Here is a 15,053-nt window from a genome sequence, read left to right on the forward strand (position 1 = left end):
GCCGCAGATGGTGACATTGTCCAGATACGGAAAAGTAGCTGTCAGCCCATTCTGGTCTACCAGAAAACCGCGACACCATTCTTGACCCCAAAGGGTACCCTGAGGAATTGATATAGTTGCTTGTTTGCTTCGAAGGTCATGAAAAGTCGGTCTTCTTGGCGGATCGGGAGCTGGTGATAGGCCGAATGTAAGTCAATGGTGGAGAATACACGATATTGGATGATCTGATTCATCACATCCGTGATCTGTGGGAGGGGGTACGTATCCAGAAGCGTGAAGCGGTTGACTGTCTGGGTGTAGTCAACCACCATCCGCAGCTTCTCCCTGTTTTTAACCACCACCACCTGGGCCCTCCAGGGACTTGAGCTGGGTTCGATAATGCCCTCCTTCAGCAGTCTGCGCACCTCGCCTGTGATGAATTTCTTGTCTTTGTAACTATACTGCCAGCTTTTGGTGTCCACTGGTTTCCAGCTAGGGGTGAGGTGTGCGAAGAGTGCTGGAGGAGCGACCCGGAGGGTGGAGAGGCTACAAGTGAGGCACCGGGGCTGGTGATATGGGCTGTCGCTGGCAGGAGGCCTCCGAGGTGGAGTGGTTACAGATAGAGAGTGGGTCGTGGGTCATGGCCCCCCCCCCCCCCTCCCCATAGTGCAGGGAAACAGTTTGGAACTGGCACTAAAAATCCAGTCCCAGCAATATGGGAGCGCACAGTTGGGGGAGGACTAACAGTTTAATATCGGTAAATATGATGCCCTGGACTTTCAGGGTCACCATGCAATACACCTTTACCCCAGTCGAGTGTGATCTGGTCGCCAATGAAATCTTCTGGTTAGTGGGAAGAATGAGCAGTCCGCAATGGTGGGCCAGGTCTGGACGGATAAAACTCTCAGTGACCCCTAGTCAAATAAGCAATTGGTATGGTGTCCATGCACTTTAATCAGTTCCATTGCTTTTGTAAAGGGATGGGGGCAGTCTTGGTCCAGTGTCACTGATGCAGAGACCTGTGCTGGGAACAGTGGAGTCTTATGTGATGATGTCACGCAGCGTTGGGCCTGAAGTGCACTACGTGTGCGTGGTGATGTCATAGAAGCAGTCGGGCTGGAGCTGTCAGCATCGAGGAGCTGGGGCTGCTGCCTGCAGCCTGCTGGGGGTGTCAGCCAGCCAACGGTAAGTGCTGGGGGCTCGCTGCTTGCAGTCGGTGGTGGTGGGGCGGTCAGACGGGCAGTCATTGGCGGTAGCAGCGGTGGGTACTAAGTCGGTAGCGTCGGCGGGTACCAGGTCAGCAGCGACGGTGGCAGTGTCAGTAGCGGCGGCCGCGGCGGCGGGTACTTGGTTGGCAGTGTCGGTGGCGGCGGGTCCCTGGTTGGCAGTGGCGGTAGCAGCAGTGGCGGTGGCGGGTACCTGGTTGGCAGCATCAGTAGCAGTGATGGCGGCGGCAGCGGTCGTTGAAGTCAGGCCTTGGGCCTGGGTGGTTGTTGATCCGTGTGGGAGGTCCAAGCAGGCCAACGTCATCATGGCGAGGATGGTCTGTACTTTCTGCGCTCGGCGTCTGTCCCGTGACGTCAGGCACTGACGCGCGGTGGAAACCTCACTCTCATTGGATGAGAGCTCTGAAGAAGAGATGTTTGAATGGGAGGGTGACGATTGGTCCTCACACAAGGCACTGTGTTTGATGGTGGCCATTTTGGAGTGACAGACTACAGCAAAGTGGCCATTTTTAAGGCACTTCTAGCACCTGGCTTTCCTTGCCAGACACTGAGACCTGCTGTGCTTATCCCTCCCACAGAAGTAGCACTTCAGGGTCGCATCAGGCAGTGTAGCGGTGTAGCGGTGGCCAACTGGCCATCGGTGGGCCGTGGGGTAGTAGGGATGGCATCCTACTCACTTCATAGCGTGGGTCCTGCCCTGAGAGTAAGCGTCCATACTAAGACTGCATCCTCCATTGTCTCTGCGATCCAGATCACGTCCTCTAGGTTTTCTCCCCCGTGCTCTAGCAGGCGCTGCCTCACCTCATTCAGACCCCAGCCACATAAGCATCCCGAATGAGATCGTCGGTGGTCTCAGCAGCAATTCTGTCTAAGCAAGCACAGGCTCTGCCCAGCTTGTCTATAAGCTCTATAGGACTCACCAGGCAGTTTCCTCTTGGTCGCTAGTTTGTACCGGGCGTAGACCCTGTTTACCGGTCGCTTGTAGAGTCCTTTCAACATCTTCATGGCTGCGGCATAAGTGACTGCATCCTGGATGCTCTCATAGACTCTCAGGGACACCATAGACATCAGTACTAGTAGTCGATGGCCGTCCTCCTCCACGGCAGGGTCAGAGAGTTGTAGGTAAGCTTCGAAACACCTCACCCAGTGCTTAAAGTCATTCGAAGCTGTAGCCGACTGCGGGTTGATGTTGGGGCGTTCCGGTCGCAGCATGTGCTCCATCCCTTGAAAACTTTCAAATTAATAAAATTGTAGTACACGTCGAAAGAATCAAAGGCTTGTTGATCCAAACCAAGGCTTTTATTAATGAGAAGACTGGAGTGTATCTCATGTAGGTCGACCAGTCCAGAATTATCTGGGTCTGGCTAGGAACAAGCCTTTAAGACCTGCCTGTAGGCATGGCTATGCTCTCAACCAATCACGACCATCTTATACCACAATATATACATATGCACAATGGTGATAGAATCCGTACTAGCACGCCCTAAAAAAACAGTTTCATGCAAGCCTTAAATGTGGCCTTGGACAACTCTTTGCTCCCAACAGGGGCCTTGAGGAAACACCAAGAAAACTCGATGGGAACTTGAAACACAGCACTGCCTTATGATCATGGAGGAAAGGGTGGATGTTAGCAGGCTGACGTTACAGAAATATGGTCACAACAGATCATTCTTCCAGCATCAATGCAATCCAAAACACATCAACTTGATAACTGCATTTTCTTCTCAATCCAATCTTTCTTTCCATTCCTAAAACGATGCAGTTTTCTTTTCTAATTATTCTAATAGCTCTACACTGGAACCGCCTCTACATTTATGTTCCACCGCCTGTTTACAAGAGTTAAGTTGGCTAATTCAGTGGCAATCTCTTATACATTCAATGCCCATTTCAGAGAATTTAACTGTCCCTGTGCAGCTCTCAGTACTGTCCCCTCTGACAATGCAGCATTCCCACAGAATCACAACCAGGAATCTTTTGATTAAGACTCTCTTGGAGAACTTGAACCCATGAACTTTTGATTTAGACCAGAATTTAGACACAACTGATTGCAATAATCACCTGCATTTTATCTCCTTTAAGTGTTGGCTGAGGGAGAGTTTTGACAGACAAAATTTTGCACTGTTGGTGGGACAGGAACTCTTTTCCAACCGAAATGTGTTTCAAGTCCTTGCTGCTTTTTGAGATCGTGCAATGTTATTTTGCTTGGGAATACTTTTTGTTTTTTTATCTGACATGTATTCTTGAACCAGTGTCACTGGAAGCAGATTATCTGTGCACTAATTTCTTTATGTGAGCTTGCAGTTTTCAAACTGCCTGCCCAGTGTCCACCCTTACAATCATGACTGCCCTTCATGAATTGACTATGATGCTGCAGTTATGACTGGTGCTGGATAAATGCACGTCTTTCCATTTTACTCGCTCACTCTTCTCAGTTAACTGAAGACTGCTTGGATCTAAAATGGATGCCTTTACTGTAAGAAATGATGCTCAATGTTAGAAACTTTTTAACAGTCTATTTGTTTGGCAAATCATCAACAAGTGAGATATCTCTTCCAAAAAAGTTCAGCTGTTTTGAATTAATTATTTCATTTGGGGCCTCAGTTAAGTGCAGACTTGCTGATCTGCTTCTGCACAACTGATCCTTCCACTTTCCTGCTACATTTCCCGCCCCCCCCCGCCCCCCCCCCGCCGCCAACATGCTGTATAAACCAAACAAACAGGACATGTAACATCTGCCTCTGAGATTGTCTGCTGGGAGTACAACAAATGGAATAATAGATGAACACATTATATCTCTGCTGGGTCTTTCTCCCTCGCTCTGCAAATCTTTTCCTCTTCCCCTCTAGGAGCCCCTCACCTTGTTAACATCTCTCATCAACAAATCCCAAATATACTGTATTCATTGCTATACCACCCTATTCTACCTCAAACCCAGCTCAGTTTGCCTGCAAAGTCTGCCTGTGTGGCATCCTGTGCAGGATACGTCGGAATTCTCTGCAAATAAATGGTAGTAATCCTGAAAATATTGCCTTCATTTCCTTGGACATCATCCCCTCCCCCACCACCACCACTGGTTGAAACTGAACCAGATTCTTCATACCACTAGATTTGGACCACATATTATGCACCATCTCAAGGACCACTGATATCCACTACTGTAACACCATGCATTTCCACCTATACCCCAGCTGCAGGATACCTCATCCATTATTTTATTACTTCCACATTTGATTATTCAACGTCAACCTGGCCACCCATTCTCATTCTACCCTCCTCTGACCCCCTCTGCCCTCATTTTCTCCTTAAATGTTGTTTTCCAGAAACACAACAATCTTGAGAGACTTACATAAAATACAGAGAAAAAAGGGGAAAGGGCAGAGCAGTAGAATTAGTTTTGAGAGAATATTGTATGATGTTTTAATTTTTTTTCCTTCTTTCCTAACCTTGAAGCCCATTGTATAATAGTACTATGCAACTGTTTATATAAATTAAAAAAATTAAAAAGGAAGAATTAGTTTTGGATGGATGTGCATGAAAGCCCGCAGAAGCTTGCTGGATCCAGATCGGTGTCTTCCATGTTTCTATGGTATGTGCAATGAGTCTGGACTCAGCTCCTGCATTTTCCATTTCCAAAGAAGAAGCTCCTTACTGAGAAAATGTAGGAGCCAGTGTGCCATCTGGAGTGTGAACCTCACTGATGAAGGGAGTGTGAATGTGTGGACACGTTGGGCACTCGATCCATTGGAGCATATTTAGGTACTGAAACTGCCAGGCCTCTCTTTCCATTGTTGGACTATTGTAACAGATCTTGGTTAACCACAGTCTAGACAGTATTTTCTGTCTCAAGAACAGTTAGTGGCTTGAGAACTTGTACTATCTCCTGGGAGCCTAGCCCTGGCCAGATTCAACACCACCCCACTCTTGTCCATTGCAATAGCTCTAAATACTTTCCTGAGTTCACCACCACCTTTGTACATGCCCCAGTAGTCATCTACTAAGTTAGAGTGCTAACCTAAAAGTTAAAAATAGACCTGAAGTCCTCTGCCTTTGTTGAGACTCACAGTCGAGCCCGGGAGAGTTTATGTTTGAGGCCTTTTCTGACATGGAACAATTTTTCTGCGACCTCTATTGTGGTGGGTAAGGTTTTCCTTTGTCCGTCTCCCTGCTTTTGTATTTTCACATTCTTTTTTCATACAAATATTACCCACATTCCATTGCCCACACACTGCCCTGGCACCATCTGTTTCCATGAACAACAAGGACAGGATTTCTCTTGTTCTCACCTGCCACTCCATCAACCTGTGTCTAACATGTCCTCCTCTGCCATTTCCACCACCTACTACCTGATCCCACAACTAGACACATATTCCCCTCTCCTCCCTTCTCCACCTTCTGCAGGGGCCACTTCCTGCATGACTCTCTTGTCCACTCTTCCCTCCCTACCAATTGCCCCCTTGGCATCACCCCTGTGACCGCAGGAGATGCTTCACTTGTACCCACACCTCCTCCCTCACCACCATTCAGAGACCCAAGCAGTCCTTCCAAGTGAAGCAACATTTCACTTGTGAATCTGCAAGAGTCATCTACGGCATCCGGCAATCCCGCTGTGGCCTCCTCTACATCAGAGAGACTGGGGACACTGGGAGATCACTTTGTTGACCACCTTGGCTCTGTCTGCTGCAATAGCATGGATCTCCCAGAGGCCACTCATTTCATGTCTGTTCATGGTCTCATGCACTGCCAGACTGAGACCACCCACAAATTTGAGGAACAATACCTCATCTTCCATCTGGGCACCCTCCAACTGGATGGCATTAATATTGATTTTAGTTTCTGTTAAACACCCCTCCCCCATATTCTTCTCATTATCACCATTCCCCCAGTTCATTCTCTCTCTCTCTCTCTCTCTCTCTCTCGCTCTCTCTTTCTCTCTCACCCCCTTTTCCCTGTCTCCTTTCACAGAGCCAAAATCAATTCTCACCTCTCCTCTTATCATATCCAACTAACACCTTTTGTTGGTCTGGACTCCTCCCCTAGCCAGTCAGTCTTTATTCTGACGCCTTCATGTTCTTTGCTTATTCCTTGAAGTAGGGTCCAAGCCTGTAACATTGGTAATATATCTTTACCTCCTATGGACTCTGCAAAACTGGCTGAGTTCCTCCAGCATTTCTGTGTGTTTTTCATACAAATATGTTCCTGGCTTCAAAAGGTGGTGGAATTAACTCACACCAAGACAAGTGAAGTCTGGTCCCTCAAACGTAAACTGTTATTCGAAAAGATCTTGGCTAGCCAAAGCTTGAACTCTATCTAGTCAGCTTCCTCAATATACCTGTCCAACAAAAAGAAAATAATCTCAGCTCTGAAAATGTTGACTGACCTCCTGCCTTGACAGTATTTTACACAGAGAGAGTGCGAGGTGGCCACTTCCCTTTGTGTGAAAAGGTGCTTCCTGACATCATACCTAAATGTCTTGTTCTAATTTCAAGGTTATCCCCCTTCACTCTGAATCATGCAATTCTGTGAAAACCAGTTTTCATAACTCTGTTACAACCAGTACCATTTTAGTGAGCCTGCACTGCACCACCTTCAAGGACATCTTCTCCCTGAATGAAATACCATTATTCCATGGAAATCTAAGCAGAGTCGCGATAACCACAACACAACTTCCAAAGCTTTCAATGTTGGCCACATTGAGAGAAAAACCAACATTCCCTTAGATTTATAATGATTTTGTCTTCTAAATCTTCACAGCTTCTACCTTCTCAACATTAGGCCAACTATTCGTGTATATATGTTCTCTACCTTTCACAAGTGTGGACCATCTAACACTTCACTGAATGCCATCTGCCATAGTCTAGTTCACTCAATTTCTTTATTTCCCTTTGAAATGTTCTGCTCTCCTCTACACCTGTATTTCCTAACTTAATGCCATCAACAAACTTTGATGGACAGCTCTCTAAGTTGTCATTCCAGATAATGATCAGTGATTCTCTCCAGGACCATACAAAGGCCGAAGGCAAGCCAAGACTGCATTTCAAATGCTGGAATATATCAATCCTTTTACCTTTTGTCAGACAAGCAAATTGATGGACTTGTCTAGATAGAGTTCAGGCATCGGCTAGCCAAGATATTTATGATTGCCTACTTCTACTCCTCTTTTGTTCTTGGTCTGAGTTCAATTTGCCAACTTTGGGATCTATATACGTGAAAGAGACGATGAATGTTAAAAAGCAAATGCAGGGAAACTTCAACAACCACAATACCTAACCTTTTACCTTCATTAAGGAAGATACACAGAACATTCTGGAAATATTAGGGGTCCAAGGGGCTGGCATAAATAAGGAATCGTCAGAAATTATTATCAGTTGTGAAACTGTATTAGGTAGATTGATGGCATTGAAAGTTCCCAAATCCCTAGGGTCTACTAGTTTAAATCACAGAGTACTTAAGGAGGTAGTCCTAAATGTACATCAGTGATATTTTTCAACATTCTTTACACTCTGGCTCATTTTCTTTAGGTAGCTGATGTAACACCACTTTTTAAGTGAAGAAGGACTGAGAAACCAGGGAGTTTTAGTCCAGTTAGCATAACTTAGGCAGTGGGGAAAATACTGGTTCAATTATTAAAGATGTCATTGGTACTCATTTGGAGAGGAAAGACAGGATTAGTATAAATCAGCATGGATTTATGAAAAGGAAATCATATTTAACAAATCTTATGAAATCTTTTGAAAATATAACCTATAGAGTGGAGAGTGGTGAACCCACAATGTAGTATATTTGGACTTTTAAAGGCTTTGGTTTAGGTTTTGCACAAGAGATTGGTGTGCTAAATTTCAGAACATGATGTAGGAAGTAATGTAACGATTGGATAGAAAAGTGGTTGGCAGACAGGAAGCAGAGAGTGGGAATATGTGGATCTTTTTCAGATTGGAAGCTTATTACTAGTGGGGTATTGCAGTGTTCAGTGTTGGGATCCCAGCTCTTTAAAATATATATTTATGATCTAAACAAATAGCTTTGCAAAAGATACAAAGCTAGGCGGCAGTGTGAGCTGGGAGGAAGATTGCAAGAGGCTGCAGGGTGACTTGAACAGATGAGGTGAGTGGGCTAATCCATGGGTGATGCTGGATAATATAGATAAATGTGAGATTATCTGTTGGTGGCAATAATAAGCAGGCAACTTGTTGTTGGAATGGTGACAAATTAGGATAAGGAGAGGTGCATTGAAGGTTGGAATATAGGTACAACAGGCAGTGAAGAAGGCAAAGGGTATGTTGGCCGTTATAGCAAGATGCCTTGAATATTGAAGCAGGTAAATTTTTCTGCAGTTGTATCAGGCCTTGGTGAGGCCACACCTTGAGTATTGTGTACAGTTTTGATTTCCTAATCTGAGGAAGAACATTCGTGTTATTGAGGGAGTGCAGCAAAGGTTCACCAAACTGATTCCTGGGATGGTAGGACTGATGGATGAAGAAAGACTATATAGATTAGGTTATATATTGGAATTTTAAAGAATGAGAGGGGATCCCATTGAGACCTGAAACATTCTGACAGGGCTGGACAGGTTGGATACCGAAAGGATATTCCTGGTGTCGGGGATATCCAGAAAAAGGGGTCATAGTCTAAGGATAAGTGGGAAGCCATTTAGGACTGAGACATGGAGAAACTTCTTCACTAAGAGTTGTGAATTGTGTTCCTCCTACCACAGGATGTTGTTGAGGCTGGTTCTTTAGATGCATTCAGAAGGGAGTTGTATGTTGCCCTTATGGCTTAAAGGGAATCAAGGGGTATGGGAGAAAGCAAAAATAGGATAATAAAGTATTGAATGGTGGACTGAGCTTGAAGGGCTGAATGGCTTTCTCCTGCACCTATTTCCTCTTATTCTATCCAAAAGAGACAAATGTAACAATTGAAATAAGATTTTACATTCCTAGGCTGATTTGTCCAATATGTCAACTTTTAGCAGTGAATTAACAAATACATACAGCTCTGCAGATGACCAACTCCAAATATTCATAGCCATTGAATAGAGAAAGGCTTCTGTGTTCCAATCCTAAAGGCAGATCCCAGGGACTGGGATTTTGTTTTCAAGCTGGCCAAGCCTCCTCAGAAGGTTAAATTGTCAAAGAGATTATCTCTCGCATTCTTGATCTGAGTAACATTGGCCCACTCAACCTCTCTTCATGGGAGTGCCTCTTTATCTAAGGAAATAATTTTGCTCTTGAAAGGGGACAAGTACATTCTCCGAGGTAAGGAGATCAAGACCAGGCAGACTTCTGTGTATTTTTACCAAAGGTGGCCAGTTGTCGTAGGTCTTCCAAATTCTCCTAATGAAGGCTGGCACAGCATTTGCAATTTTAATTGCTCATTGAATCTGCAAATTAATTTTGATTCTGGTAAAAAGGACAAATCCAAATGCACACAAAAAAATTCACAGTCACTTTTTTTGTACATAAAAATAATGTGTTATTTGGTTCTTCCTGCATTTCACCATCTTCTACCTTCTTACTGAATTTAGTCCTGTGGCTAATCAATTTCTGCTGCACTGCCTCCAAAACAAGTTTCGGCAGAGAGAAGATAGAAATTACACACAGCACTTCATCAAAGCCCTGTACAACTGGAGACAGTAAATGGAGATAGGCTTCTTTCATAATGCAGATTATTAAGGTGAGATAGGTCATCCATTTGGTGTTTCTACCAAGTGGACTTTTTATGTGGGCTTGTTTTTTTTTCCACTCATCTCATTACAGAAGACGAGTTTGTTGATGGAGTAGTTGACAGGACTATGAGGATTTGATATGATACCTGTTGGCGCATTCAGTTGCCTGTCACCTGTTGCTTTCATTGCAGGTCTTCAACTGGTTGCCACATAATTCTTTAAAATGCCTGGAGCTGCTCGTCGTTTGCTTCACTGCACTCCACACTGAACCAGGATGTCCCCAGATTGATGACTATGGTGTTCGCCTTTACAGCCACCTCAAAGCTTACCTTCCCATGTGCCATTCTATGGTGAGCAGATTTTGAATGCACGATGATCAATCTCCTCATACAAATTATGATACAGGTTGTAAATCGATGAGGCTTAAGCACTAAGCAGTGCAGGAGTCCACATTCTCATGAGAACTTTCCCACCCATTTATTTATATTTTCTGTCCACTAGCCAGAAGATCACTCTTCTCCAGGAGATCCTTGATATTACTAATTCACCCTGTTTCATTATGCATTATTAATTGTAAAATATAATATTCTCCAGTTGGTTCCATGATGTATCAGCCCAGAATGGCCCTGAATGCTTTCCCAGGAATTTCCAAGGATTCAGGGTAGAACTTAAAGGAAATGCTCTTACCTGCAGAAAGTTAAAAGACAAAGAGAACTGGTCTTACCTGGGTATAACTGTTTGGTTGGTGCACTGAGCTGGGCCAATTTTGTGACCTTATAGGCAACATCTGCAGTTTTGGTCAATTTTCTGTTGGGACAAAGTCCTGTTACTTTCTGTATTCCATCAGGTAAAGTGTGAAGTTCTAGAATCTTCAGGATGTCCACTGGCTCCACTGTTGAAAGAAAAGAAGGTGATTAGGATCCCATTGGCACATGCCCAAGGGGCCCTGGAAGCTTGCCCCTCCCTCCTTTAGTTAAATCAGCTCTAAATTAGATTCTCACAGCTTCTCACTCACCAACAGACCAAATTAAATGGAAGTGAATGTTTAAACAGAACATATGCATGTTAAAATTTTGCTCAGAAGAATCTTTTAACAAACTAGGTAGAAGTCAGAATCAGTGAAGTTCACAAAGCTGAGAGAGACTATTTGACCCACTGTGACTGTGGTAGCTCATTGAACCTTAATTCCTACATTCTTCTTATAACTCCCTACATTTCTCCCCTTCCAGAAGTAAGGAGCCTGCTTCCACTTCCCTTTCAGAGGTGCATTCCTGATATAACAACTTATTTTGTATAAAATCTCCTGCCTGGTTCATTGAGGAATTACCATCAATCTGTGACTTCCACCTACTTGTGAAAACATTTCTAGTTAGAAATGGAACATAGAAGTCTACAGCACAGTATAGACCCTTTGGCCTACCATATTGTGCTGACCTAATAACCTATTCTAACAATCCTCTGGAATTTCCCTACTGCAAAACCTTCCATTTTTATCTGTTCTATTTGCCTAGCTGATAGTCTTTTAAAAGTTCCTATTGTATCTGCTTCTACCTCTGAAGCCAGCCACACATTCCATGCACCCACCACTCTGTGTGAAACCCCTGAACTTACACCCTTAAAAATATGCCCTCTCGTATCAGACTGGCCATCCTCACAATTAATGCATGTCATCATCTTGCACACCTCCATCAAGTCACCCCTCATCCTCCATCACACCATGGAGAAAAGACCAAGTTCCCTCAACCTATTCTCACAAGGCATGCTCTCCAATTCAAACAGCATCCTCATAAATTTCCTCTGCACTGTCTCTGTGACATCCACATATTTCCTCCAATGAGATGACCAGAAATGAACACAATATTCAAAGTGGGGTCTAACCAAGGTTTTGTATAACTGCAACATGATCCCACAGCTCGATCCCATGGCGAATGAAGGCCAACATGCCGCACATCTTCTCAACAACACACACCTCCGAGGTCTCTCAGCTCTTTTATTTATTTGTCCATCATAATTTTGGATAGTTCTAAAATGTTCCTCCAATAAGAAATCCCCCATTTCTCTAGGTCTCATATAATACAATTCCCTTTAAAGAAGGAAACACTGATTTCAATTTCTTAATATATTTAAATACTACCACACAAAAGCCACCTCATCTTCTCTAGAGGAACCCTTATGGTTCCACCTTGATATGCGAGCTGCTACCTCCAAGGACAGCTTTTCCTATGTTCATGTAACTCTATTTCAAAAGCCTTTTGAAGTCATGCATGACAGAAATGCCTTTCTTTCCATAATATCTTCCTGAATCAAATACAGCACTCCAGGTGATGGTAAACCTCAGTATTTTCTAGCTCCCTTGAAGATAATATTAGCTTTTCATTAACTTTGTGAATCATTTGATTTGATGGAAGAGTCCACAATAGGTTAATCGAACACTACCAATTGCTGAGGTTATTCTGTGATAGCATAATCAAACACAAACTCTGGTTGAAACGATGCACTCATTAAGTGTCATTTCCTCAGACCCACTCACTTACTTAAGGCCATCAATCCTTCGCTTTCTTTCAAGCTGTTTCTCGTGCACCGGTGTGCCTGTTTGAGCTTGCCAACCTGAGGTCAAGGGGTTCAAATTGCTAAGAAACAAACCTGCATCCTTTCAAATTATGCTCACTACCCAGGACTGAAGTTTCAATAAATAAACTCACAAATTAAATTAATTAGTAAGTCTGAGAAGGGAGGAAGGTTTCGGGGAGACATCAGGGTAATTTTGTTTTACACAGAGAGTTGAGAGTGCCTGGAATGCATTACCAAAAGCTGAAACAATAGGGACTCTTGGAGAGGCATGTGAGTGAAAGAAAATAAAGGGTTATGTGATAGGGAGGGTTTCATTTTTGGGGGGAATACAGGCACTAAGGGCTTTTACTGTTCTATATTCTATGTTCTAAACACTGAGTGCTGGTATCAACTCTTGTTATATACACAGCACAATGCAGTTCAAATTAACTAATTACTGTACAGAACATATATACCCCAGTGTAAGTTCTTGTACATGTCTTCTGCGTTACAGCCCCAAAATCTCACAACCTGCACAACATCTGTCTGAAAACTGCAGCTGCTTCCACATTCAAAGCTGGACTCCACCAGTGGCTTTCAAAGCAGAAAGAAAGCATGTTTAAAAGAGCAGGTGTTTCACTGGGAATAATAGTGTCTGTTTCACAAGGAAGCTCACTCGCCCAAGCCCAGTGCTTCAAAGCAAGCAGACTAAAAACTGCTCTGCCAATAAACCATTTCATTTCTGTTAAACTCTAAAGATCTCAAGTCTTTTGCTCTAGTTAGATATGCTTTCCCAGTCCTGGAGCACAGTGCTGGAGATTTGATATCAGTTTCAAAACATATTACATCCCAGCATTGCAGACGCTGATACATTTCAAACACTCAAACATGCTCACAAGGAAATGCTGATCAGCGGGGATCTTAGTGAGTTCAAAACACCCCCTTTTTTATTTTAGGCTACTTGAGAGCTCTACATGAGTCTTGTTATCCCTCACTTTGGTTCCTTATCAATTACTATCTAATTTGCATTCACATACTGTAAATCGTGTCTGAAGAGGGCGCACAAAATCACTGAAGACTCCTTCCGCCCCACACACACACACCATCTTTCAGCTGCTCCCGTCAGCAAAGAGATACAGATTATCAGAGCCAACTCCACCAGGCTGAAAAGTAGCTTCTTCCCACGGGTCATAACAATGCTGACACTTAACCATCCAAGACTGTCATATTTACAACCCCACATTTACTTATTTATTTGTATATATTTGGAGCGGCATAGTTAGCCTAGCAGTTAGCATAATGCTATTACAGAATAAATGACTGGGGTTCGAATCCGGCACTGTCTGTAAGGAGTTTGTATGCTCTCCTCATGTCTGTGAGGCTTTCCTCTGGGTGCTCTGATTTTGTTCCACCCTTCAAAACGTACCAGGGTTGTACAACAATTGGGTGTAATTGGGCAACATGGCCTCATGTGCCAAAAGGGACAGTTACTGTGCTGTATGTCTAAAAATAAAAAAAGAAATAAATTTAAATTTTAAAAAATCAATGTGAATACTTGTCTTGCATATGTATTGTTTGTATGTGTGTTATGTCTGGTTGTGTGTCTGCATGTTTTGCACCGAGGACCGGAGGACATTGTTTCGTCAAATCGTACTTGTGTAATCAGATGACAATAAACTTGGCTAAAGCTCTCTGGAATGTTTTGCTTAGTTAAACTGATACTTCAACATAACTTATCAATTGGTTCAATAACACAAATTAAACTCCTTTTCTGTTGAATTCCCACAAAATTCGTTCTTTCTTACAATGCTCCAGTCACGTGCAAAATACTTTTCACACCCACCATCATTCAGAACAATCCATCACCCTCCTCCATCTTGTAAGAGGAAACACAGATCCGACTGAGGAAAACTATAATCAGTTACTAAAATCCCTGAGATCAATGGACGTGGAACCCATACCCCAGAGTGTGTGTGTGTGTGTGTGTGTGTGTGTGTGTGTGTGTGTGTGTGTGTGTGTGTGTGTGTGTGTGTGTGTGTGTGTGTGTGTGTGTGTGTGTCCCAGTGAAGGCCAATGTGTGTGGAACCCATACTCCAGTGTCTGTCAGTGTATGTGGATCCCATACCTCAGTGAGGGTCAGTATGTGAGGAAGCCTACCCCAGTGTCTGTCAGTGTGTGTGGATCCCAGTCAGTGTGTGAGGAAGCCGTACCCCAGTGTCTGTCAGTGTGTGTGGACCTCAATGAGGGTCAATGTGTGTGTGGAAGCCTTACCCCAGTGTCTGTCAGTGTGTGTGGAAGCTGTACTCCAATGATGGTCTGTGTATGTGGATCCCATACCTCAATGAGGGTCAGTGTGTGTGGAAGTTGTACCCCAGTGAGGGTCAGTGTGTGTGGAACCCGTACTCCAGTACCTGTCAGTGTGTGTGGAACCCGTACCGCAATGAGGGTCAGTGCGTCTGGAACCTGTACCCCAGTATGTGTCAGTGTGTGTGGAAGCCATACCCCAGTGAGGGTCAATGTGTGTGGAACCCGTACCCAATTGAGGGCCAGTGTGTGGAACCTGTACCCCAGTGAGGGTGGATCCTGTTTCCAGTTGTAAGATAATGTGTTGCTGAGTTTGTCTGCATGCAAATACC

General features: G+C 44.0%; 1 protein-coding gene across 4 annotated transcripts in view; it reads right to left on the minus strand.

Moving 5' to 3' along the window:
- The window catches only part of col5a1 (procollagen, type V, alpha 1), a 274,674-nt gene that overhangs the window by 236,591 nt on the left and 23,030 nt on the right, over positions 1-15,053 (minus strand). For all 4 annotated transcript variants that reach the window (XM_069931782.1, XM_069931776.1, XM_069931792.1 and 1 more), the window contains exon 2: positions 10,592-10,759. In XM_069931782.1, coding sequence (XP_069787883.1) covers positions 10,592-10,759 — 168 coding nt within the window. The remainder of the gene's footprint in view (positions 1-10,591; positions 10,760-15,053) is intronic.

This window comes from Narcine bancroftii, chromosome 1 (assembly GCF_036971445.1).
Source record: "Narcine bancroftii isolate sNarBan1 chromosome 1, sNarBan1.hap1, whole genome shotgun sequence".
Classification (NCBI taxonomy): Eukaryota; Metazoa; Chordata; class Chondrichthyes; order Torpediniformes; family Narcinidae; genus Narcine; species Narcine bancroftii.